General features: G+C 31.1%; 1 protein-coding gene and 1 pseudogene across 1 annotated transcript; both read right to left on the bottom strand.

The window, feature by feature from the left end:
- Positions 1-12,896: 12,896 nt before the first annotated feature.
- Positions 12,897-13,311, bottom strand: LOC124840184 (uncharacterized). Its single transcript, XM_047316200.2, has one exon. It carries the CDS (start codon positions 13,176-13,178, stop codon positions 13,047-13,049), a length of 132 nt encoding a protein of 43 aa, XP_047172156.1. The 5' UTR covers positions 13,179-13,311; the 3' UTR covers positions 12,897-13,046.
- A 5,720-nt stretch (positions 13,312-19,031) lies between these two features.
- Positions 19,032-19,820, bottom strand: LOC148196603 (secreted RxLR effector protein 161 pseudogene; annotated as a pseudogene).
- Positions 19,821-25,926: the final 6,106 nt, after the last annotated feature.

Below are 25,926 nucleotides of genomic sequence, written 5' to 3'. Positions count from 1 at the left end.
TTGATTCTTATTGATATAATTAAATAAGGTAATTATTTAACAATATCAAATAAAATATCTTAAGATATATTTTCTCCAAATTATCTTTTAAAATATCTAGCAGATTTAAACTTGCCCAAAATTACACTTTTCTTGAATCGCAAGGTAAATGATTAGCAATGCAGCGGAAACTTAATCGAATATGCAAATAACTTAATCGAATGAATAAAAGAGAGTATGTATTAGAAAATTCATACGTTATGTTTTTATACTGGTTCGACCATGCCTACATCCAGTGTCCTTCCAACCACAAGAAGCAAATGCACTATAAAGATCAAAGTTTTTACAATAAGATTTTTATAGAGACCTCAAGTCAAAAATATAAAACACCTCTCTAACCCTCTAATATATTATAGGTAGTAAACAACAAGACCAGCAGTAAGAACACCCTTTTTTGTTGCCTAACCCTTTGAGGCACCCTCAAAGTCAAGAACACCACCGTTTTTCTTCTTGTAATCACAATAGGGAAACCAAGCCAATCTTCAAAAGATTGCATTTCCTTATCACACAGTAAACACCCAAAATGTGCAGATTGATCAGACGTTTGAAACACAACAAATCTTGCTCCTCAACAAATCTTAGAATCCTTGATCACCACGGTCAATCTTGAAAGATCACACAACTTTCTATAAAGAATATGAAAGTGTTAGAATCACAAAAGTTCTTACAGAATTCAAATCAGCGTCAATTTATAGTTAAACATATATCAGACGCATTTTAATCAACTTTGCTACTAACGTAATCGAATACACCATTCAGTTATAACAGTTTAGCAACAAACACAACAATTAATTGAATGTACAATTAATACAATCGACTATCATTTAATGCTTGGTCAAGACAATTAAAAATATGACGGTTATGTTAGTTGTGACAAACATTTAACAGTTTTTCAAAACATCAACCAACTTAGTCGAATACAAATCACATGCAATCGATTAAGAACCAATACTTAGCACAATTTTGACAACTTTTCTTCTTGAAAAATCTCATAGCACACTTGAAAAGATTCTATTCAAACACACGAGTTTTAATCGATTCATCCCAAAATGTAATCGACTTAAAACTGTTGTTTTGCCACATATTTAAAGTTCAACTAAAGTGCATGTGGTTTTCCTTTTCCAAAAACATATGTCATGCATACACATGTAAAATCACATATTTAACACAGTGATATGCAATGAACAACACAATCATGTTCTCATGTATGCTCATACAAATTTAACACAGTAAAGAACAACATATAATTTGTAAACACAGAACATGTAACACATAATATACATGTGCTATTAACTATGTGTTATCATCATAAAAAACATAGATATTTATGAGATTGGGTTAAACAACAACTGTGTTCTCCCTATCAACAGTCTCAATACTTTGGATAACTATATTGTGGGAGGTGGCTTGTTGTCTAGTAGTTCTTTGTGCTATTCTGTTTGGGTTAGGATCAGGTATAGGATTAGATGGTATATTTGTGATTGAAGATAATGAAGGTCGTATGGCTTCAAATATAGGAAGTGTTCTCTCAGTAGAAACACCCAAATTTAAAACTTCTTTGCAGCTTATGCAAATTCCTTTCAACTTCCAGGTTAATTTGATAAAATTCTCCCGGGTTAGCTATGGTCATGCAATACGCAGTTTGCTTGAAGTTTTTTCTCTGTTCTTGACTTCTCTTTTTCTTTTGTTCTTATTTTAGAGAAAGATTTCAAATAAGAGATAAGAGAGACTTTGTTTGGGTCCACTTCCAGGAAAGAGAGGTGCGTCACAATGGACAACTTAAGTATCAAGTCTTTCTTAGCCAGAATATATTCAAACTAGCCTCAAATACTTCTCAAGAGAAATTCTTAATTAAAACAAGAACAAAGATTTTGCTAAAAATAAGAATAACTAAAGGCTACAAAATGATTCAAACTAAATTAAATGTATATGCGTTAAATAAATAAAATAAACAAATATAGATAAAAATAAAAATAAAAATAAGAATCAAAATACTAACCGTATTCCCTAGCAACAGCGTCAAACTTGATATGTTATCGTTCAAGCTATCAAATTAATACTACTTTTCAAGGCAACTTCAGTATTTCCAAGTCAGTAGTCAAGAAAGTAAATAGGGTTAAAGTAAGCCTAAGTCGTCTCCCAACGAATACAAAATTGTTTTTCAATATTTGAATCTTATGAATGCTATGCAATTCTAAAAGAATGAAAGTGAGAAACTATGTTAATGGAATTAATGTTTAAAGAAAAAATAAGAAACATAGTAACAATTATGGGGAACTCAAGGCGAATCTGGAGGCAGAACCTTCCTCTTCTATTCTTAGTGTTTTACTATCTCATGTTTTTCCATTGTACATCTAGTTTCTCCATGTCTATGGGGAACTAAACTTTATTTTTTGTTGGGGAATGATGTAACCTTGTGAACTCTCATGTATTTGAATTGATTCTTAATCATATATGCTTTATTCATTAATTGATAGGGAATTCATCTGTTCAATGCTTGCTCTATTTAAATCATTTAGTTGCATGATTTATGAATTGCATGAATGTCGGGAGGTTCCTTACAATTCAGGTTCTATCATATTATAAACGTCTATAATATTATAAACGTCGGGGCCCCTCTAACGGATGTTTAAGTGACTGAAAAAGTTAACTCTTCAACTACCCTGTCAGCAACATAAACATTCGTTGTGGGGGGGACAAACGTCTATAATATTATAAACGTCGGGGTCCCTCTAACAGACGTTTAAGTGGCTGAAAAAGTTAACTCTTCAACTACCCTGTCAGCCCTTTAAACGTCCGTTGGGTGGCCCCCGACGTTTATAATATTATAGACGTCCCCCCCACACCGGACGTTTAAAGGGCTGACAGGGTAGTTGAAGAGTTAACTTTTTCAGCCACTTAAACGTCCGTTAGAGGGGCCCCGATGTTTATAATATTATAGACGTACGTCCCCCCCCCCAACAACAGACGTTTATGTTGCTGACAGGGTAGTTGAAGAGTTAACTTTTTCAGTCACTTAAACGTCCGTTAGAGGGGCCCCGACGTTTATAATATTATAGACGTCCGACCCCCCACAACGGACGTCTAGAGTACCACTTATTTACGAATATGCCACCGGTCCATTATTTACGTTGGTGTTTTCGTGGACGAACGTCTATTGGGTGACGTTAAAGACCAATTATGCACTAGTGATAAAAATGAATCAAAAACATAACAACAGAGCCAACTAAATGCAACAAAATGAAACCTCAAATGAACCCAGAAATGACATGCTAATTTAAAATTGGAAACGAAATGCATAGTCCAAAACAGAAAACGAAATTCAAAAAGAAAACGATTTAGCAATTATAAAGAGAAAAACGAAACAAAACTCAACAACTCTAGAACCAAGCAAAAACAAAAACGCAAAATGAAAAGTGAGATTGAAGTAGAAAATGAGATTGCATTCAAAAGAAAAATAAAGAAAATGAAACACCTCCAATGGAGAAGCTGTTCACATTCCTAAGAGCACAAAACGAAAAAAATAGAGAATGAATGTCTAAGGGGTGGTTGTTGCATGGGCACCAATATATGAACTGAAACCAGCTTCCCGACAAAGGTATCTAAAATTTAATGATACCATAACTTCATATGGTTTTATAGAGAACATTGTTGACTAGTGTACATACATAAAGATCAGTGAGAGTAAGTTTGTTACTTTAGTTCTATATGTTGACGACACTCTTTTTACTGCTAATAATATTGCTATGTTACATGATGTAAAGAAGTTTCTCTCTTACAATTTTCAAATGAAAGATATGAATGAGCATCTTATGTGATAGGAATAGAAATATTCTATGATAAATCACAAAGATTGTTATGTTTGTCTTAGAAAAACTATATTAACAAAGTGTTAGAGAGATTCATAATGGAAAATTACTCTCTTGGAGTAGTTCCAATTCAGAAAGGGGACAAGTTTAGTCAAATGCAATGTCCCAAGAATGATTTAGAATGAAAGACCATGGAGTCCATTCCTTATATTTGGAAGTTTGATGTATGCTAAAACTTGTAGTCGGCCAAATATTAGTTTTGTTGTTTGAATGTAAGGCCGATATCAAAGTAATTCTAGAATAGATCATTAGAAAGTTGCAAAGAAGTTCTTAGGTAGTTACAAGGTCCTAAACACTACATCCTCACCTACAGAAGGTTAGATCATCTTGAAGTGATTGACTACTCGGATTCAGACTATGCTAGATGTGTGGATTTAAGAAAATCTACATTTGGGTATGTTTATCCATTGACTGAAGGAGTAATTTCTTGAAAGAGTGCAAAACAATCAGTCATTACTGCTTCCACCATGGAGGTTGAATTCGTGGCATGCTTTAAGGCCATTGTGATACGTGAAAGAAATCTTGTCATTCATGACTTTTGCCTGCCATGATCCGATCATTTCAATTCAATAAGGATGATGACTAAATAATTCTAATGAATGATGCATACTTAAAATTTAGTATTATATTTTCAAGCCATCACATGAACCAAGGGGGATAATACTAAATTATATTAATTTAATATTTGGTTCATGTAATTTAAAGAATAACTTTGGTGTAAAGATTTTAATGTGATGATTATTAAAATATAAATGTATTAAAGTTATAGGGATTATTTTAGAGTTATTAAAATTAATCTCTCTCTTCTCACTTCAAAAAGACATTTTGGTATTTTATTAAACTTTGTAAAGTATCATAAAGGACACACAATTTTACTTATGTGAAAGGGGTTACATTCCTGAAAAGATAGAGCAAGAGTTAAGTTCTTTAAAAGATAGAGAAACAATGATCTTCACAAAAGGAGACTTCCTCACTGGTAATTTTTGTATCATTAAGAAGTCATTAAAGAGAAGTAAGAGAAGGGAAAACATTTCTTAGATGAATTTTGCAATGGATCTAGGTAAATTATTTTCCTTCATAATTATGCTTATAGGAGGAATTGTGAGAGTCGTGAAATTCAAGATTCTCTAAGTTTTCATTCAATTGAAATTATAAAAAAAATTTACATTGTGCTCCAAAACTTTGTAAGAACTTTGTTTGTGTTCATCCAACAATCTAGAAGAGTGATCAAGTTTGTATTCATCGTACATAAGACACTACTTCTATTTCTAGAGAGAAAAACCTATAATATTTTATATTACATTGTGTTCTTAGTTAGGAGTGAGTATGTTCTAAAGAATACCCAATCTTAGTTAGGAGTGACCATGTTCCAAAGAATATTAAGTCTTAGTCAAGAATGGTTGTGTTTCGAAGAATACTCACTTTTAATCAAGAGTAATTATGCTTTAAATGATACTCAAACTTAATCAAAACTGACTTCATTCTTAAAAGTACCCAGTATTTCCAAAAAGAATATTTAGTTTTAGCCAAAAGAGTGATTGCTCCTCTAAATAATATAATGAGTTAATACTTTAACTTCTTTAACAACAGACTGTGATTCTTAGTCAAAAAATTTACTATCAATTTTTTTTTAGTTTTTAAACATTAACAACATTAATATGCTTAGTTAAAATTTTCAACAACTAGACATAATTTTCTTTTACAAATGAATCAATATAAAAATAATAAGAATTAATAATTCTTAGTTTACTATACACGTTATTAAAACCAAAGAAAAAGAGATTTTATAAGCTAAGTTTTTTAAAGTCTTTGACAGATGGCCTACCAGTAATTTTGTGTCTAACTAAGCTTTATTAGATGATTTAGTGAAAAAAGTTCCAAAAGATTATACTGATTTTAGCTATCCTCAAATAATACTTAAATGATTTTTTATTCAAAAAAAGTTGTGAAAAATATGAACACAAAAAAAAACGTAAGAAAGGGAGAGAAAGTAAATAATTTAAGCACCCAAGAAATAAGTGGTCCAACGCATCCAACCACATCTTTGATATGCTTGGTTTTAACCAAGTTAAATTCAACTTAAAACACGTGTATATTTCTGTTTTTCTCTTTCTTCTGTTTGTGCACTCATTTGTAAATGGTTTCTACACCGACATCATGCTATATGTATACATATATTTCTACCTTTTATTTTTAATAATGTTTAAGTTTCTCTACCAATACAACTAGTTAACCAAAATGATTAAAAATATTTTTGTTATATCCACCATCATTAAAATTGATTAATGAAACATTAACATTTTTTAGTTGAATTTAGTATGGTTATTAATATATCAATCATACTCATTAACAATTTTTACACTTATCAGTGCTATATTTGTTTTTCTCAGAATATATTACTCAGAATACAGCAACAAATAGAGAGAATAATTAAAGACTTTCAAATCATAACAATGAAATATACCAAACATCAAAATCTGAATATTAAAGATGGTGAGTTGGCATATGAGATGGAAACGTAGGGTTCCTTTAACTTTTATTAAAGAAAGGGGTCCATCTGCTATCCTATATTATTATTTTTTTAACAGGGGTTAAAACTATGAAGTAAAGATAGAATATATAGATAAAAAAAACTTTGAGAACTGAAAAACCGATAAAAAATTATTTTATCTGGAATCAGGATAACTGTGTATCATATTAAAGAAATTAATTTGGAATAAAGTCAAGAACATATACTAAACTGTCTCTATTTTTTTCTTCTGTTTTGGTTCCTTTTCTGGGGTGATGAATCAGCATCTTGTCTTTTTATTTATTATAGTCATATGAAGGTAAAATGGAGTAATTTCATGAACTTGAAACACCTACAGCTGGATCCATAAAAATAATAATATATACTTTTTAACAAGACAAAGACGTATTATATTTGGTCGCTACATTTTATTCTATCTTTTAATTAATTTAGACATTGCTAATGAAGTGTTTATTTACATTAAGAGGAAATATGTACATATATATATATATATATATATATATATATATATATATATAAAATTATTTCTAGATTTATTGATAAATATTTAAAACAAGATAGTTTTTTGTTATTAAAAAAATAAAAATAGCAAATAAAGGCATAAACTAAATGTCTTATAATTAAAACTGAAAATAGGTAGGACGGGATAAGTGGGTTATGATATTTGTTGAAAATAAGGTATAAGTTTGTTTATATGTTATATAAGTCTTCTTTTTTCTAATTTGTTATAAGACTTTTAAAAGAAATAATGAATTATTATATTAATTTAAATAGGTCAATTGGTAATTTTAATTTTCTTACATTAAGAACTATTCGTGAAATAAAAACAAGATACGAAATTTAACTTCCAATAATCTTATAAATTCAACATTTTAAACATATGATAAAAAATAATAATTATTAACAATATATTATTATGTATATAGAATAGTTGCAACAACTGATACTATCAAACACAACATTTGGTCATATAATCACAATTGCAAATAATACACATTCAATCAATTGAACAAATTTAAAATTTAGAATAATTGCAATTAGTTTTTCTTATATTTGATAATTGCTCAAACAACTCAAATATCCCAAAAAATTTCGGAAACACAAAAAATTCTATCTATCCCTAAAAATAACACAAACATAATTAGGATACGTCATTAGAATTACTGATCAACATAAAATCTTATAAAAGACTCTAAAGACACATGCCAACAAGATAGGCCCACATGCAAAATAATAACACATTGAATTTAGAAAAGGTTTAGAAAATCAACTTACTCTAAATAAGAAATTGATTGTTTGATTTTTAAGAGTTTACCACTAGGAGTAATTGTAAGGACCTAAAAATTTGAACCCAGGGTTATTGGGCCTTAATTGTGGCAGCCAGACCTTTAGCAATTTGGGCTCATGACATTGGTAAAGGGGGGGGGGGGGGCTCTCCTAAAAAGAAAAGGCTGAAGTTCATTTGCCAATTCTCCTTTCTCTCTCTAAAACCCTTTTCCCGAATTCTTTTATGCCTTCTCTCTAGCCTCCACACTGATTTAGCCATTGCATGTTCTGTTAGGTGGTACCCTAGCGATCGCCTCGTAGAGAGCTTCAAAACCATCCGATTGATTTTACGTTCTTCAACCGGTAAGTGGCTTCCTCTTTTCTCCGCTATTTTCGAAATTTAGGGCTTATGGTTCTACTGTTTTTGTGCAATTAGAACTGCCCTCTTTTCAATTCCTGTCAAGTTTGAGCTCTAAGGGTTGTTCTCATCACCAATGTGATGGTTGTAGGGCACTGCTTAAGTTCTTCCCGGGGTAGGATATTGTTGAAAGTTGTGGTGTGCTAGACGACTCAACTTTAAGGTAAGGGGAGCTAGTTCTATTTTTGATTTTTACTGTGTGGAGTGAATGCATGATAAAATTTTGAAATGGTATGTTGTGGAAGCATGAACTTGGTTCTAGTAAACTTGAAATGCATGTATGGAAGTGTGTGTTATGTGATTTTGGTGATTGATGTCTATAAACTGTTTGGAATGACTTAGAATGATGGAATTGTGTATGTTGGAACTGTTTTGGCGTGGAAATTCTGTGATAGTACTGTTAGAAAGGAAATAAAGTGTCTTTAGAGTCAATTTTAGGCCATTTTAGAGGAAGTGAGGTAGGGATTTTGAGTAAATGAAGGCTGCAGTGTTCCTGGACTGTTTGGGCAGCCTAGACAAGTCCATTGTGACTTGTTAGAAGCATAACAGTAGTTGAAAACAGGTTCCAAGTAGTAGAATTGGATTTGGGTACCTAAGTTGTGAAAATTGGTGTTTTAGGGTTGAATTTGAGTATGAATCACTTTAGAATGGAATTAGGAATGTTTATAATCAATTAGGTAAGTCCAATCACGGATAAAACAAGAATTAAGGGTGTTAGAAGTTGATAAAAATGGTTGGAAATGGTAAGGGGAAACTCTGGCCTCATTCTGCATAATTCTGCAGAATTCTGCAGAGACAAGAACTGACCGTTCGTCCATGTCTGATTTGGACGATCGGTCATGCACCGACTGAACTGATCGTTCGTTCAGTTGTTGCTATAGCGTTAAGACACTTAACGTTCGTCCTTGGATATGCGTCAGGAATCAGTTAGCGTTCGTCCATTGGAATGTGTTAGTGATAGATAGCGTTCGTCCTTGAGCCAGTGTTAGTAATCAGTTAGCGTTCGTCCTAGTGATGTTAGCGTTCGTCCTAGTTATATTAGCGTTCGTTCTCGATGAGGTTCGTCCTCGGGACTGGTCATGGGTAGCGTTCGGTCATGATGAGGCTTGATATTGAAGCGTTCGTCCTAGTTATATTAGCGTTCGTTCTCGATGAGGTTCGTCCTCGGGACTGGTCATGGGTAGCGTTCGGTCATGATGAGGCTTGATATTGAAGCGTTCGTCCTAGTTATATTAGCGTTCGTTCTCGATGAGGTTCGTCCTCGGGACTGGTCATGGGTAGCGTTCGGTCATGATGAGGCTTGATATTGAAGCGTTTGTCCAAATAGGGTTCGTCCAAGTGCTTTTGACGTTCGTCCAAGTAGTTCGTCCAATGGGTTAGAACGTTCGTCCAAGTAGTTCGTCCAATGGGTTAGGACGTTCGTCCAAACAGTGTCCGCCCAAGGGCTTTTGGCGCTCGTCCAATTAGTGTTCGTCCAGAGATGATATTTTCTGTTATGTTTTCTCTCATTCCAGTAAGTTATGGTATTTAAATATTTCGGTTACAAATTACGAATGCATCTTCATGTGATTCAGATTGGTTGAAAGTGTATGGTTATAAGTGGTTTATGATGTACATTGTTGATCCAAAAGGAATATTATGAGATTTAAAATGGTCGGATTGAATCGGAAATTTAGATCCCTCGGTGGGATCAGTTAGTGTATTGAATGAATGTAAGAGGCTTCCATATGGGGGGTTATCCCTAACACTCCAACGGTCTTTCATTCTCACTTAGAGAGGATTGACGCGTGTGGTGGGAGTAGTGGGAGGTCCTAGGGTAGACGCTATCACTGGAGGTCTATTCCGCGGTAACGGATTAGCCTTGTGTATGGTCGGGTGGAACCCCTCGGCAATGGCTTTGCAAAGCAGTAGAGGCCATCACAAGTGCACAACCCGCCCCAGCTCTACATACATTCTATGTCCGGACGTGTCTAGAGTCTTAACATGATAGGATGCTGGTCTTGATGAGTTTTATGAAATAAATGCTTATGTTTATGATGACTTATGTGTATGGATATTCTGGTAAATGCTAGATTGGTTGAAAATGAATTGTATGATTGTTTAAGACCTAGCTCACCCTTGCATTTGTATGTGTTGCATGTGTTTGCTTTCCCCCTTGCGATGATCATCCAATCCTTTGGATGTGAGCAGTAGGTGATGATGTACCTTTGGAGCAAGCTTTGGAAGTTGAGGAAGACCCAGCACCTAGTGCTTAGGATTTCTACCAGCTCTTATGTTAAATAGCTTTTCATTTTGAAGGACTTCTAGACTTCATTTTATCATGATCCGTCATTTCGGGAAACTTTTTAGGTCCCTTTAAAATTTCATTAGTCTTGTATTTTGGAGAATTACGAACTTGTACTTAAGTTTTAAAGTTTTCCAGCCAGACTTGGATAACTGTACTCCTTAATTCCATCTATTGTGTACCCTTAACTGCTTTCTATTATTATAATCGATGCATTCTACGTATATACATTGCTATATATTTTGGGATGTCACAGTAATCATACGATTTCGATTCTTCAAACAAACAAAATACGAGTGAGATAACTTAGAAAGAAGTAAAAAAGCTCTATAAAAGTGGATTCTAGAAGAAATTTCCGTTTTAAAATAACGAAACTCGTTTATGAAATTTCTATTTATACTTAAACATTTTATTATTAAAATAATATAGTCTCATTATTTTAAACTCATATTCATTTTAAAATACATTTTATAGGTTCTTACATCTGAAATGAATATATTTAAGATGAAAATTTATGAAAGTTTGTGAGTAGTGTGATAGATTTGGTAGATTAAAAAATTATTTTAATGGATGAAATTATAAAATAAAAAATAAACTAAAGTTAAAATAAATTTTAAATTATAAAATAAAAACTATATCACAAAATAAAAATATAAACAATAAAATCTTATAATTTAACTCAGTGAAAATAAATAATATTTTTTTTTCTTTTCAATTAATAAAGTTTTTAATAGATTGTTAGTTAATTTTATAAAAAAGTTAATATAAAATTTATAAAAATACACTTGCATTTGCTTTCGTTGCACTTTTCGCTCGTGTTTTATGCATTGATATTCTAAAAATCCATCTTTTCTCCGCCCGCTCAGTTTCCGTATGTGGAAACAAACACGCCCTAAATTCTTTAAGGTAGTTTCAATATCTTTTCACCACAATTGAATGTTAAGATCAAGAAAGGCAGATAAACCAAGACACATGCATTTGGTAGAAGACCTTATTATCAAGAATGAATATTAAGATTTTGTTTACTTAAATAGATTTTGGGGAGAGTAATTGAATGAATCTGACAAGATTTGAATGTAATTTTTTTATTGTGTATTTGAGTGAATTTGGAAGTAAGTAAAAGTGGATTTGGAAGTAAAATTTGTAAAATTAGTATAGGATTTAATTGATGTGACAGATTAAAAAAATTTACTTTCAAATCCACTTTTACTTATCTCCAAATTCACTCAAATAAACAATAAAAAACATTTATCTTTAAATAAAGAAAATGATTAATGACCTGTAAACAATGTTATGCACAATTAAGACATGATTAGGCTTCTACTAATATGTGAAGCGTACAAAGTCCATGAGGTAACCCTATAAATAAAAGCAAAGGATAAGGTAAAATTTTTATATTTTTTCATAACTTACGTTTCTGTAAGTATTATCTTTTTTTCTGTGTCAAAGATCAAGTATAGAAGAATCTAAGCTAAAACCACCACTTGAAGAGAAGAACCATCAAAATTCGACAAAGAGAGGCGAAGGAATGGTCTTATGATTACACTTATAAAAACATTCTTAAAATTCTTTTTCATTAAAACATTTAATCATAATTGTGTTCTATATGAATATTTTCCTTGTTATGCGTTTTTAAATATTAATTAAAATAATTATGTTCATTATATTAAATTTCACATTTTACATTATATTTTCTTTTATAACCATCATTTCAAACTAATTTAAATTATTTAATTTAGTTAAGATATATATTCCATTAATTAATTTTTCCATTTAAAGGTAATTATTTTTTGATTAATTAATTAATTTTATTATTTTCTCTCTTAAAAGAAGAAAAAAGATCAAAATTGAAATTTGCTTTTCCAATAATCGAATCATGACTAATTTTCTGTTTTTCAGAAACCAAATTCTAACCTAAATAAAATTGCGCTATTTGAAAAATATAAATCAAAATGTGCTGTTGGGTAATTTTTTTGGACAATGCTATGTTTGGAAAGAGAATTCCATTTAGGGAGCATAAAAGAAAGAAGACATATTTCTTCTCAAGTAAAAACAAAAAATAACATACAATTTAGTATATACAAAACAGTTATTCAATGCAGAGGAGAAATAAATTTCAAATTTATAAAATAAATTTAAGATAAGAAAGATATGCTTTATAAAATTAGTGGATCTTTCTAAGCTATTTATCAGAAAAATTCGGTACCAGTAAAATCTAACTTAAGCTCACAAAAATTGAAGATCATGATCAATTTAAAATCTTAAGATAATAAATATATAAATCTTCTTTATAAAATGCCAAACTTGTGTATTTATACCCATAAACTCACTTAAATTTCTAACAAATTGATATAACATATATATAAATTTTAGATGAAGTTAAATACACTAACGTATCTTAAGCTAATTTTAGTTATTATAAAATAATCTACTATGTGCATGAAATGAATGGAGTTTGATATAAAGTGAAAGATTGAGAAAGTGACAGGATGAATGAAGAAAGTGAAGTTTTGCAAAGGCATTGTAGAGTTTGAAAGTAACAAGATGGGAGATGGCAGTAGTAATTAAAGGAAGAAGAAGCAGATCCTTATAATGTTGGTGAGAAGAAGAAGAAATAATGAAATGGAGTTATTACATGTATCAGTCCTTCTTTTCTTCAACCTTGGTTTCTTTGACCTCCTTCTTGGGTTCTTCCTTGATCTTGGGCTTCCCTTGTTTTGGTTTCATGAAGCAGAAGCAGGAGCAGCAGGGGCACTGGAACAAGAACTTCATTTTTAGATCTCAGAAGAATAAGGCTATTTTTGCAGCTTCTCTTTCTATGTTCAATAATTTTGTATGTGCTATTTAATTCCCTTAACTCACTCTCTTATGCCTTTTCTTTAGGCAGCAAGGTCCATTGGATTCCACTTGTGTCACTTTCAATGAATGTAGTGCCAGCTCTTCAGTGATATGAGGTAGTTGAGTATGGAATAGGCTTGCACCATCTTTAAAAAATGCCCTTCTTTGTGGCTCTTCTTGCCCATTACCTGTGCACCCATTTCACTTATAATTTCATCTTTTTTAAATATAAATTTTCAACTATAAAATATAATTAAATACAAATAAGTATATATATAGTTAAATCTTAAATAATTATTCAATTATTAGTATTTTTTAAAATAAGTTCATATTAAACATAATTGTCACTACGTAAATAAAAACATAGGATGGTTAAAAAGTAAACCAATGATTTTCTTCACAGAAATCATTTCATGTTTTGAACTCCGTATAATTAAAAAGAAAAAAAGACAAATTCTTTAGTATATTAAGAGATTGATCATTAGCCAACTCTCTCACTCTTTTTTCTTTAAATATTTTGCTTTGGAGAATTTAGTATTAAATTTCTTTTACCTACAAGGTTTGGTTTGAACTTGTTCATCATCTTTTTAGTATTAAAATCTTCCCTTTCATCAAGTATGTAGCCCATTTAGAAGTGGATTGTAATTCTTTTACAAAAAGAGCTTCCTTAAATGTCAAAGAAGTAAACTTTGCAAACTATTAACAATGAGATGACATCCTTTCAAAGAATACAAATCAGAATAATAATTCATTGGCACACCACTTATAATAACATTTAAATTCTTAACAAAAGAATGTTTATTTACAACACATATTATCATGATTATCACTGACTTAAGTTGTGACTGAACAATAAAATGTATCACAATTCAAGACGAAACTACGTACTTCATGACCAACATCACCACAAATTCCAGCCAAGACTCCACACTAATCACTTTATATTTGATCACTTAAATTTTTTATATGAAATTCAGTAATCATTATTAATTAATTAAAATGTTTGTACTCATTACGTTAGATGTTGGAGTGACAATGGGATGAACGAATTTAAGTTTAACTATCTTATCAAAATAAAAATTTGATCCACATATCCACATTTTTGTATGATCTTATCCCTATCAAGAAACAAATATACTAGTATCCGTTCTTTTACTGTTCAAATTATTAATCAAATATTTTTTTTACAAAAAGAATAAAAAATATATATATCATATTATAAAGTGTTAAACGTTAAAGAATACATATTTCTCTATTACCTATCATTAAAAGTTTATGTTAATATATAATTAAAAGTATATTATATTTTTTTTCTTTATAAATGTATGTTTTTCAAAATTAATCGTATTTTTTTTCTTTAATAAACTTATGTGACTATTATAAAAGGTGAAAGAGATGTTCATTTGTATCGATCATTAATAAATTTAAAAAGAAAAACATCAAATAAATGTTCAATTATGATAAGACAGTAATATTTTATTATATTAAAAATAAAATATAATAATACTTGTATAAAACTTACTGTTTAATGGAAAAGATGTTCCAGAAAAGCCACATAGCTATGTTAAAAGCATATATTATTATTGGATATCTTTCTTTTAATATCATCAAATTCAATAAGTTTGGCCCACAAGGAGGCAAAAGTACATCATCAAACAATGTGGTCCATAGATTTGAGATGGATGATGGAAGATGCATCATTTTATTGACTTTGGCTCTTCAACAAAGTCATCTTTAGTCACATGCACACCACTATACCTTGTTTTCTTCTTAGCCTCCTACTGTCAACACACTGTACATATAAAGTAGAGGATAGGGGAAACCTTATAGGAGAATATTTTAAATATAAATTAATATTAAGATTTTTGTTATAGATCTTTTAAATATAATCGTTTTTAAAATAATTATACTTAATATTATTAAAGAATAGGGGAAAACATTAAGTTAAAACCGTCTCTTTTATTTATATTAAAAAAAGTTAATAAATAAAAAATGTAATATCATTGAAATAAATACATATATTTTTAATTATATAAAATCATTTCTTTGTTCTAATATTCATGATTACATAATATCAGCATCTTATAATTATCATCAGTTCGGTATTATTGGTACAATAAGATGTTTATTAAAAAATCAAATTAGTGAATTACATCAATATTAAGGGGTGAATATTAACTAAGAAGATAATTGCTATTTATTAAGAAATAAGAATAGGAAAAAATAATCATTAAGAAAAGACTGGAATCAACACCGGCAAAAAAATATTAAGACGTGAAAATACAAACATATATATATATATATATATATATATATATATATATATATATATATATATATATATATATATATATATATATATATATATATATATATATATATATATATATATATATATATATATATATATATATATATGTTAGTGATGATGGTACTTAATCATGAGCCCTAGTAGTACAATGTCATAGTTGGTTTTGGTATATATAAAAGAGACACTTCTCGATCTATTTTCATTTTTTTTTGTCGAAGATAACTATTTTTTGCATCAATTAAAATGAGAATAAGTTATTTTCTTATTCGCTAATTTTAATAGCGAATAACAAACTATGATATTATTCAAAAATTTAATTATATGTATATATATATAATATTAAACTAAATAATTAATTTTAATTATAATTTAAATTTTCAATTTTAATTATCAAATAAATTTTCAATTTTAATTATCAAATAAAATTTTTAGAATTGAATAGCTTAATTATTTTAGTTCGCAATGTTTTACTATATAAAATTTTATATCTTTTTAAGAAAATTATATCTTAAAAATTTTTAAATATTGGTTTAATGTCTTTGGAAGTCTCTATTTTCGTCCAGAATTTCAATTAAGTCCCTTTTTTTTCGGCGTCTCAATTGAGTCCTTATTTTATGAAAATTGCATCAATTAAACCCTTACCGTTAAATTGGACCTAACGGTGCTATTGTTAAGTTGGTATGACATTCTTATTTTGGTTTTTAAATGACGTGGGATTCATTATATTCTGACATGTCTTTCAGGTGACCTCTACTATTAACCTTCAGGTCGCCGGCCATAGTAAGCGTCACACACCTGCAAACTCAAACCAGAAGACCATCACGAGGACGCCCCCGCGACCACCTCTACGCGCCACCAACCATCCTAGTTGTCACCACCCTGCCAACATCCAGAAAACCCAATTGAAACCTAACCCTCGCGTCACCGCCATTAACGCATCTGCAGAGAAACAGAGAACCACCACAGTGCATCAATCACGCTCGCCACCACTGGGTGAGTCTCTCCGCATTGCGCAAGCAACCACACTCCATGAATCTTCGTTCATCTTCTCCATCCACCATCGCCAGAGCACCGTGAGCCATCACCGCCTTCGTTAACCTGTAGAGGAAAACCTAATCTACATTCTCGCACCTCGCCACCATCAATCGACAACAGAACCTCCACCTCCTCCATTGTCGAGAGTGTAGGCAGTGGTGATGAGAGCAGATCTTATGGCGGCAGGACCTCCTTATGGCGGCTTAACCCCAACCCTCGTGCCCCTGAAGAAGAACCCTATTTAAAAGTCTCTTTCTTGCAACCAGAAAATACATCGTGTGTTCAAAAGATCGAGTCTTTTTAAACAGGAGACCTTTGAGATTCTGGACGAAAATAGGGACCTTTGAAGACATTAAACCTAAAATATTTCATATTATTAAGAGTGTCAAAATAATTTTAATACAATTCTTAAATTATTTCAATGAGCGAAATTATTTCATATATCATATAATTAACTTAATAAATATATTTAATTAAAATTTTATTTAAATGATTAAAATATTTAACTTGTAAAACAATAACAATTTTAACTAATATGTTTAATAATTTTAATTCAAACTAATTTTAATAAAATTATTGAATTAATTTAATATATTTTTGAAATTTCTATGTACATATTTTATATAATTATAAACTTATACAACTACGACAATAGTTTTTTGATTTTTTAATTAATAAGATCTATTTTTTTCTACAATTTTCTGTATTTTTTCATGGAAAAATTGGTCCCAAAATTGCAATTCTAATTGATTTTCCGTCACCGACATCTAAAACATTCAAAATTAGGGCCCAGGGACCAAATTCTGTCCTACACGGAACCTTCTTGTTTCGAACAGATAAAACAAGTATTATATGTGCAAAACAGAATGAAAATATTAAATATTATTAACTAAAATATTTCACTAAGCTTTTTTTTATGGAAAATTAACATCAAAATTTGACACAAATTTCACACAGTTGACGTCCTTTTTTACATGATTTTTTAATTATTTTAAAGTTACGGATTTAAAAAACAGAATATTGAAAAACGAGACAAATGGGGTGAGAGAAGGATTTTCTAAGCCTGAGTTTAATTTTCATTCCGACATTTTCTCCTTTTCATACGTTATTTCTCACTACTCTTCGAACTCAATTTCAGTGCAGCTTCCATAATTATGTTAGATGCCTCTCCCTTATCAGAACTGTCACGAGACACACGCGCTCTCATTCTTTTTTTACATTAAAGTTTAAGATACATTTAAAATGAAGTACTGCTTAATCGTTTGGGAAAATTTATTAAAAACTCTAAACTTTACCTTAACTGTATAAGAGTGTCTCATAACTAAAAATGTGTAACATATATTTGATAAGAAATACTCTTAAATACTATAAGTTCATAACAGAATGTCTACTCGTAAAAGCGTCTAAAAGAAAGGTAGATCATTTAGAATACATATAACCTTGTTAAACACTATATATCTTAAATATTTGAAAAGTTACTTAAAACAGGTAAATGTTAAACGATAATATATGTATCATGTCTAAACGTTTAGATCGTCTAAAACTTTAATGTATGTACGTTCAAGTACACTTTTGTATGTTGTATTGTTTTTTTCTATACATATTATAAACTTTACTTAAAAGTCTGCTTTGTAAGCTATTCTTTAATTTTCAATTGAATGAAAAACAAAACACACAGGATCTTGAATTTTCATGATACTCACTATTCTCTCATACACAGTAGAAAAGAACTTACCTGGATCCATTGTACAGTTTCTTCCTGTCAAACGTTCTCCCTTCTCTTCCTTCACTTTAATGCTTTCTTGATGATATAGAAATTCTGAGGGATGTCACAGTATCTTTTCTTTTTGCCTCATCTTTTTCCCTCTTTTATGATATTTTAATTAACTTTAATAAAATACCAAAATGTCCTTTATTGAAGCGATAAGAGAGGGATTAATTTTAATAACTCTAAAATAATCCCTATAACTTTAATACATTATATTCTAATAATCATCACATTAGAATCTGTACATCAAAGTTATACTTTAAATTACATGAACCAATCTTAAATATTAATATAATTTAACATTCTCCCACTTGGTTCATGTGATGACTTGAAGATCTAAACTAAACTTTAAGTGTGCACCATTCATTAGAATTATCAAGTCATCATCCTTATATCAATTGAAATGATCGGATCATGGCGGGCAAAAGTCATGAACGACAAGATTCCTTCCATGTATCACATAATCAAACCAACTCAACATAACTTTAATCAATCTTTTAACTTTCATGTCTCTAAAAGAGATATAACATGTTACCACAATCAATAATACATGTATATATAACTTAATGTGGATAATAGTAGAATAAAGAGAAACATAACTTTAATTGAATTCACAAGTGTCATAACAATACAAGCATATAACTATACATATCCATAAAGATAGATAACATCATCATGTTAATATTGACTTATCCATAATGCCCATACTTTCAACATGGCCAATAAAAGTTTTGGGCGGTAGTCCTTTAGTTAACGGATCTGCTATCATCAAATCCGTACCAATATGCTTAATTAACACTCTACGTTTCTACACTTCTTCTTTGACCGACAAGTATTTCAAATCCATGTGTTTAGCACCCTTTGAGTACTTGTCATTTTTAGAGAAGAAGACGGCTGCGGAATTATCACAATAAATCCTTATCGGCCTAGCAATACTGTCAATAATGCCAAGCCTCGATACAAAGTTCCGCAACCACAAAGCATGAACCGTGGCCTCAAAGCATGCCACGAATTCAGCTTCCATGGTGGAAGTAGCAATGACTGATTGTTTTGCACTTTTCCAAGAAATTGCTCCTCCAGCTAATAGATAAACATAACCAAATGTGGATTTTCTTGAATCCACACATCCAGCATAGTCTGAATCCGAGTAGCCAACCATCTCAAGATGATCTGACCTTATGTAGGTGAGCATGTATTCTTTGGTACCTTGTAAATACCTAAGAACTTTCTTTGCAGCTTTCCAGTGATCCATTCCGGGATTACTTTGATATCGACCTAACATTCCAACAGCAAAACTGATATCTAGCCGAGTACAAGTTTGAGCATACATCAAACTCCCAACCACTGACGCATAAGGAATAGACTCCATGGCCTTTCGTTCCAAATCATTCCTGGGACATTGCATTTGACTAAACTTGTCTCCTTTTTGAATTGGAACTATTCCAGGAGAACATTTTTCCATTCTGAATCTCTCTAACACTTTATTAATATAGCCTTTTTGAGACAAACTTAACAATCCTTGTGATCTATCACGGAATATTTCTATTCCTATCACATAAGATGCCTCATTCATATCTTTCATTTCAAAGTTGCTAGAGAGAAACTTCTTTACATCATGTAACATACTAACATCATTAGTAGCAAGAAGAATGTCGTCAACATATAGAACCAATATAACAAACTTACTCCCACTGATCTTCATATATATACACCGGTCAACGGTGTTCTCTACAAAACCATATGAAGTTATGATATCATTAAATTTTAGATACCATTGTCGGGAAGCTTGTTTCAGTCTATATATTGATTTCTTCAATTTACACACCAAATTTTCTTTTCCTGTTATTGTGAAACCTTCTGGTTGGTCCATATAAACTTCCTCTTCTAAGTCACCATTCAGAAAAGCGGTCTTTACATCCATTTGGTGAAGCTCTAAATCATAATGAGCCACCAAAGCCAAAACAATTCTCAAAGAGTCCTTCTTAGAAACAGGAGAGAAGGTCTCTTTGTAGTCAATGCCTTCCTTTTGAGTGAAACCTTTGGCGACTAATCTAGCTTTATACCTTTCAATATTGCCTTTTGAGTCATGTTTAGTCTTAAAGACCCATTTACAACCGACTCTTTTTGAACCCTTAGGCAATTCAACTAGATCCCATACTTTATTGTCATCCATTGATTTCAATTCTTCTTTCATAGCATTCAACCAATTCTCTGAATTATTACTTTCCATGGCTTGTCTGAAAAAGACTGGATCCTCATCAATGCTTAAGTCACATTCATGTTCAACAGAGTAAACCACATAATCATTCGAAATAGCAGGTCTTTTCTCCCTTATAGACCTTCTTAATGCTGCTTCTTGTAGTTCCTCTATCAATTGCTCATTTATGACTTGCTCATTTGTGACTTGCTCATTGTCAATTGGCTCAACAGTTATATGTTCATTTTGTGGGATTGGAACATTAATTTGTTGTCTCTGCTTGTTGTGTGACTGTGATACAACAAGAGGGATAACAACTTCAAAAGAGACATTAGATGTAGAAACACTATTAGTATGCTCTTGAATATCCACTATTCGTGATTCCTCACTCCCACTAAATTGACCATTTTCAATGAACCGAGCATTTCCAGACTCAACTATTCTTGTACTATGGTTAGGGCAATAAAATCTATATCCCTTTGATTTTTCAGGATAACCGATGAAGTAACCACTAATGGTTCTTGCATCAAGCTTCTTTTCATGTGGATTATATAACCTTATCTCTGTCGGACAACCCCAAACATGAAGATGTCTCAAACTGGGTTTCCTTCCAGTCCATAGTTCATAAGGAGTTTTAGAAACTGCTTTGCTAGGAACCCTGTTAACCAGATATACAGCAGTCTTTAATGAATACATCCACAAAGATAAAGGAATATTACTATGACTTAACATACTCCTAACCATATCCATAAGAGTACGATTCCGCCTTTCTGCTACACCATTTTGTTGTGGTGTACCGGGCATTGTATACTGTGCACATATACCCCGACTTTCAAGAAACTTTGCAAATGGACCTGGACATTGTCCACTCTCATCAGTTTTACCATAATATTCACCACCTCTATCAGATCTCACCACTTTTACTTTTCTATCTAATTGCCTTTCCACCTCATTTATGAACACCTCAAGGGCATTCACTGATTGAGATTTTTCATGTAATAGATATATATAACAATAACGTGAGAAATCATCAATAAAGGAGATAAAATATTTTTCACCACTCCAGGATTTAATGTCAAAAGGACCACAAATATCAGTGTGTATTAACTCAAGAAGTTGATTGCTTCTTGTGGCAGGATATTTTGATATGTGTTTTGTTTGTTTACCCTTAATACAATCAATACATACATCCCAGTCATCAAAATCCAATTGAGGCAAAATTTCATTTTTAACTAACCTCAACATCCTTTCTTTGGATATGTGACCTAATCTTTTATGCCATAAGAAAGCAGAACATTCTTTTCCTGCACCACAGTTTTTATTAACAACATGTTCAACATTAAACAGGGATTCAGAAAAATTAACATCAAGATTTAAACGATATAAACCATCCAATAATGTACCAGAACCACAATAGTACGAAAGTTTATACAAATGAAAAATAATCCAACTTTGCAACATAAATTAAATTCCTAGCACAACCAGGAACATAGAGACACTTTTCAAGATTCAGACAATAGCCAGTGTCTAGAATCAATCTGTAAGTCCCAATTCCTTCTATTCGTGCCTTCATTCTGTTCCCCATATATAAATACTTTTCAGTTCCTTTTATGGGCTGGATTGAAAGGAATCCCTGCATAATATTAGAAACATGAGTAGTAGCTCCAGAATCCAACCACCAGGTATTATTAGGCACTTCAATTATATTTGCTTCAAAACTTACAGAAACATAAAAAGTACCTTTCTTTTCGAACCAAGATTTTCTTTTCGGACAATCTTTCTTGAAGTGACCTACTTTCTTGCAAAAGAAACATTTCCGGTCCTTCTGGATATTGCCCTTATTCACTTTCATTGGGGCTTTGTCCTTCTTGTTCTTCTTTCCTGATTTGGCTTTACTGAAGCTAGCACCTTCATGAGTTGTGAGATGGATAGAATGATCTTTCATTTTCTTCAATCTCCCTTCCTCTTGTATCAACATGGCTTTAATTTCTTGAAAGTTCCATTTGTCTTTAAGAGTGGTATAGTTCACTTGGAACTGGCCAAATTCAGGAGGAAGAGAGTTCATGATGAACTGTACTAGAAAAGACTCATTCACCTCCATTCCCATTGACTTCAATCTTGCTGTTATATTTGCCATTCCAGTTACATGGTCATGTATGGGCTGCGACCAGTCAAACTTTTTGGTAGTCAGCTCACTCATAAGAGTTCCTACAATAGACTTGTCAGTTATGTCTGATTGTGAGTACTTCTTGATCAGTTTCATGAATTCCTTTGCGTTTTCTGTTTTAGGCATAGAAGGCTTTACATTCTCTGCCATAGACATGCGCATCAAGTTTAGTGACAGCCTGTTAGACCTATGCCAAGCCTCATGAAGAGACTTCTCATCATCTGTACTAGTCACTGTAATGGCTGCGGGCATTTCATCCATCATAATTGTCATGTCCAAGTCTAACACACCTAGTTGGAACTGGATTTGTTCTGACCAATCAGCATAATTGAGCCCATTAAACTTGACCACATTGTTGCTCAAACCTGATAAATTCATGTAAGCTGGAAATAATACAGAAGCTCATACATTAATGCTTTGATAAAATTAATGGATTCAAACAAATTACTACACTAGTCATACATTCAAGTTCACCTTTGGGTGACACTTAAACTGATAGGTAATCATTTAAGTCATTCATTTAAGTTCACCTTTGGGTGATTCTTAAACTGACAAATTCCATATACACTTTGATAAACAATCAATCATACTTTAAGTCTATATGTATGTTATCTTTGGGTATACAAACATATTTATTAAGTACATGAATTGTCTTAATTTAATGTCATCAATTATAAACAATGGTTCACCTTTGGGTAATCCATATACACTTTAATATCAATGACTAATTACTCTCCAAAATTCAACTTAATTGAATTTCCTTCTTCCAAATACATATAATTCATAAAACAAAATTATATCATATATGTCAGTAAATACACTTTTCAAATTAAAAATATATAAAACATTCCCACTTTTAATTCACATTTAATTGCCATATTTGAATTTCCATTCAATGCAGTAACAATAATCATGTTTACAATATAATAATAATATAAGTTGCAACAATAAATTTCTTTACTGTGAAAAACATGTGCTGCAACGTTATGCCAAATACAAAACCCGAGCGGCTAGATAAAACATGTTACAGTGATGCAACAATAAAGTTGCTTTTATGCCAAAATATAAAAAGAAAAAAAACCCGTGGCTGGAGTTATGAAACACTAAATTGCTTTAATGTAATAATGAATAAAAAGTTGCTCTAATTGAATTGAAAAAGTAAACAAAAATTGCGGCTTCTAGGGTGAATGAAATTCACGTTCCAGTGAATTCAAATAATCATGTAATAGTAAAAAAAAAATTTGCTTTACTGCTTTTTCAATTCGCTTTCTTTTTTAATTCAATTAGAATTGACATTTACGGCATCCAGATGATTTCATGTAATTGACTTTCTTTTTTTTTTCAATTGGCTTTCTTTTAAAATCCCTAATTTTATAATTCAAAAATTAGGGTTTCAAAAAATTGAGAAAATTACCATTCATGGAGAATCATAAAATTCAGAACCTGGCTCTGATACCACTTGTAAGCTATTCTTTTCTTCCTTCACTTTAATGCTTTCTTGATGATATAGAAATTCTGAGGGATGTCACAGTATCTTTTCTTTTTCCAGAGAACGTAACATTTCTTTCTCTCCTTTCAGAAACTTAATCTGTCAAGCGTAGTCTCATCTTTTTCCCTCTTTTATGATATTTTAATTAACTTTAATAAAATACCAAAATGCCCTTTATTGAAGTGAGAAGAGAGGGATTAATTTTAATAACTCTAAAATAATCCCTATAACTTTAATACATTATATTCTAATAATCATCACATTAGAATCTATACATCAAAGTTATACTTTAAATTACATGAACCAATCTTAAATATTAATATAATTTAACATGCTTAGAATCAGAAGAACATTTAAAAACATAAAGATATACAAGAAATATTTTCTACATGCTTTTTGTCGGTCTCATTCATTCACAACACATCATAACTTCTGTTTGTAGCATAAAAGCTACATCCCTAAAAGAAAGTCAAAAGTTTTGAGTAAGAGATATTTTTCGAAAGAAGTTGCATGAAGAGAAGAAGAATAACTTTTGCTATCAAGATATTTGTTATACATTTTCTCCCTCTTTCTTTAAGCTCTTAAGACTTATCTTTGAAAAGATCTTTTACAAGTTTTCATAAGTTCAAGCACTAGTAAAGTTTAACTCGATGGAGTTAAATGTTCTAGTCAGTTGGACTAGTATTGATACTAGGAGCGGCGAAACTCTTCTAACCAGTCAGTTAGTTTGTAAACTAAAAGTGGTTAAACTCGTTCTTTACTCATTTTTCTTTCAAACAAGTTTTCCATTCAACGCTTTTTATAAACTTAAATGTTTAACTATTGTTGCATATCATCTAACGCTAAAAGACAAAAAAAAACATACGTTAAAAGTCATTTTTATGTTAGTGTTTTCTTGTCAATCTTAGTAAAGTCAATTGAAAAAAATAACTCTCTCAATTTGTTTTGCCTAATTGGTTTTGTTGTTGAGACTTATTTTTCTGAATTTTACGTTCAAGCAAAAAAAAAAGAACAAGATTCAGTATGTCCCATCTTTGCTAGAGCGAACATAAAATTAAAAAGGTTTAATTGCTTGTTTTGTCCCTAGTTTGGCTGTAACGTGTCAAGTTAGTCCACACTTTTAAGAAAGTTTCAATTACGTCCAAACTTGGTTTAAAAGTGTCAATTTCGTCCAAACGTAGTAAAATTTGCTTCAATCAAGTCCCTTCCGTTAAATCCACATAAACGGACGTTAATTCTTTTTCTCTCTCCTCTGTTGCTCTGCTCCTCTCCTCTGCTCCTCTGCACAACAGCAGACCCTCTCTTTCTATTTTTCTGAAGCACTTTCTCTATGCCATTGTTTATTATTTAAGTTTAATAAGTTTATTTTTAAATGCAGTGATATATGATGTTATTTATACATCAATTCTGCAACATGAACGATGATTCCTAATCATGCACTACTATCTGATCTCTCTGCAGTTTTTTTTTTTACTTTATAGCTAATATTATTTTTCACATTATTCTTTAAGGATGCTTTTTTGTACTTTCAGGCCACGATTGCCTAATCCTGATAACTTGTTTTCCCTAAATAATGTTGTCGTTTTAAGCTAGAGTCTAATATTGCTCTGCAATCTGTGATGATTTTTAGAAGTACTCTGATTAATAATCTGTGATGATTTTTAGAAGTACTCTGATTAATAAAATCTGTGATGATTTTTAGAAGTACTCTGATT

The sequence above is a fragment of the Vigna umbellata genome, chromosome 6 (genome assembly GCF_029865625.1).
Source record: "Vigna umbellata cultivar VRB3 chromosome 6, Vumbellata_1.0, whole genome shotgun sequence".
NCBI lineage: Eukaryota > Viridiplantae > Streptophyta > Magnoliopsida > Fabales > Fabaceae > Vigna > Vigna umbellata.
Note: the sequence above shows the minus strand (reverse complement) of the source record. Positions and strands in the feature narration are given on the sequence as shown.

Coding starts and splice junctions, on each gene's coding strand:
- LOC124840184 (XM_047316200.2), bottom strand. CDS start 13,178: ATGAAGTTCTTGTTCCAGTGCCCCTGCTGCTCCTGCTTCTGCTTCATG.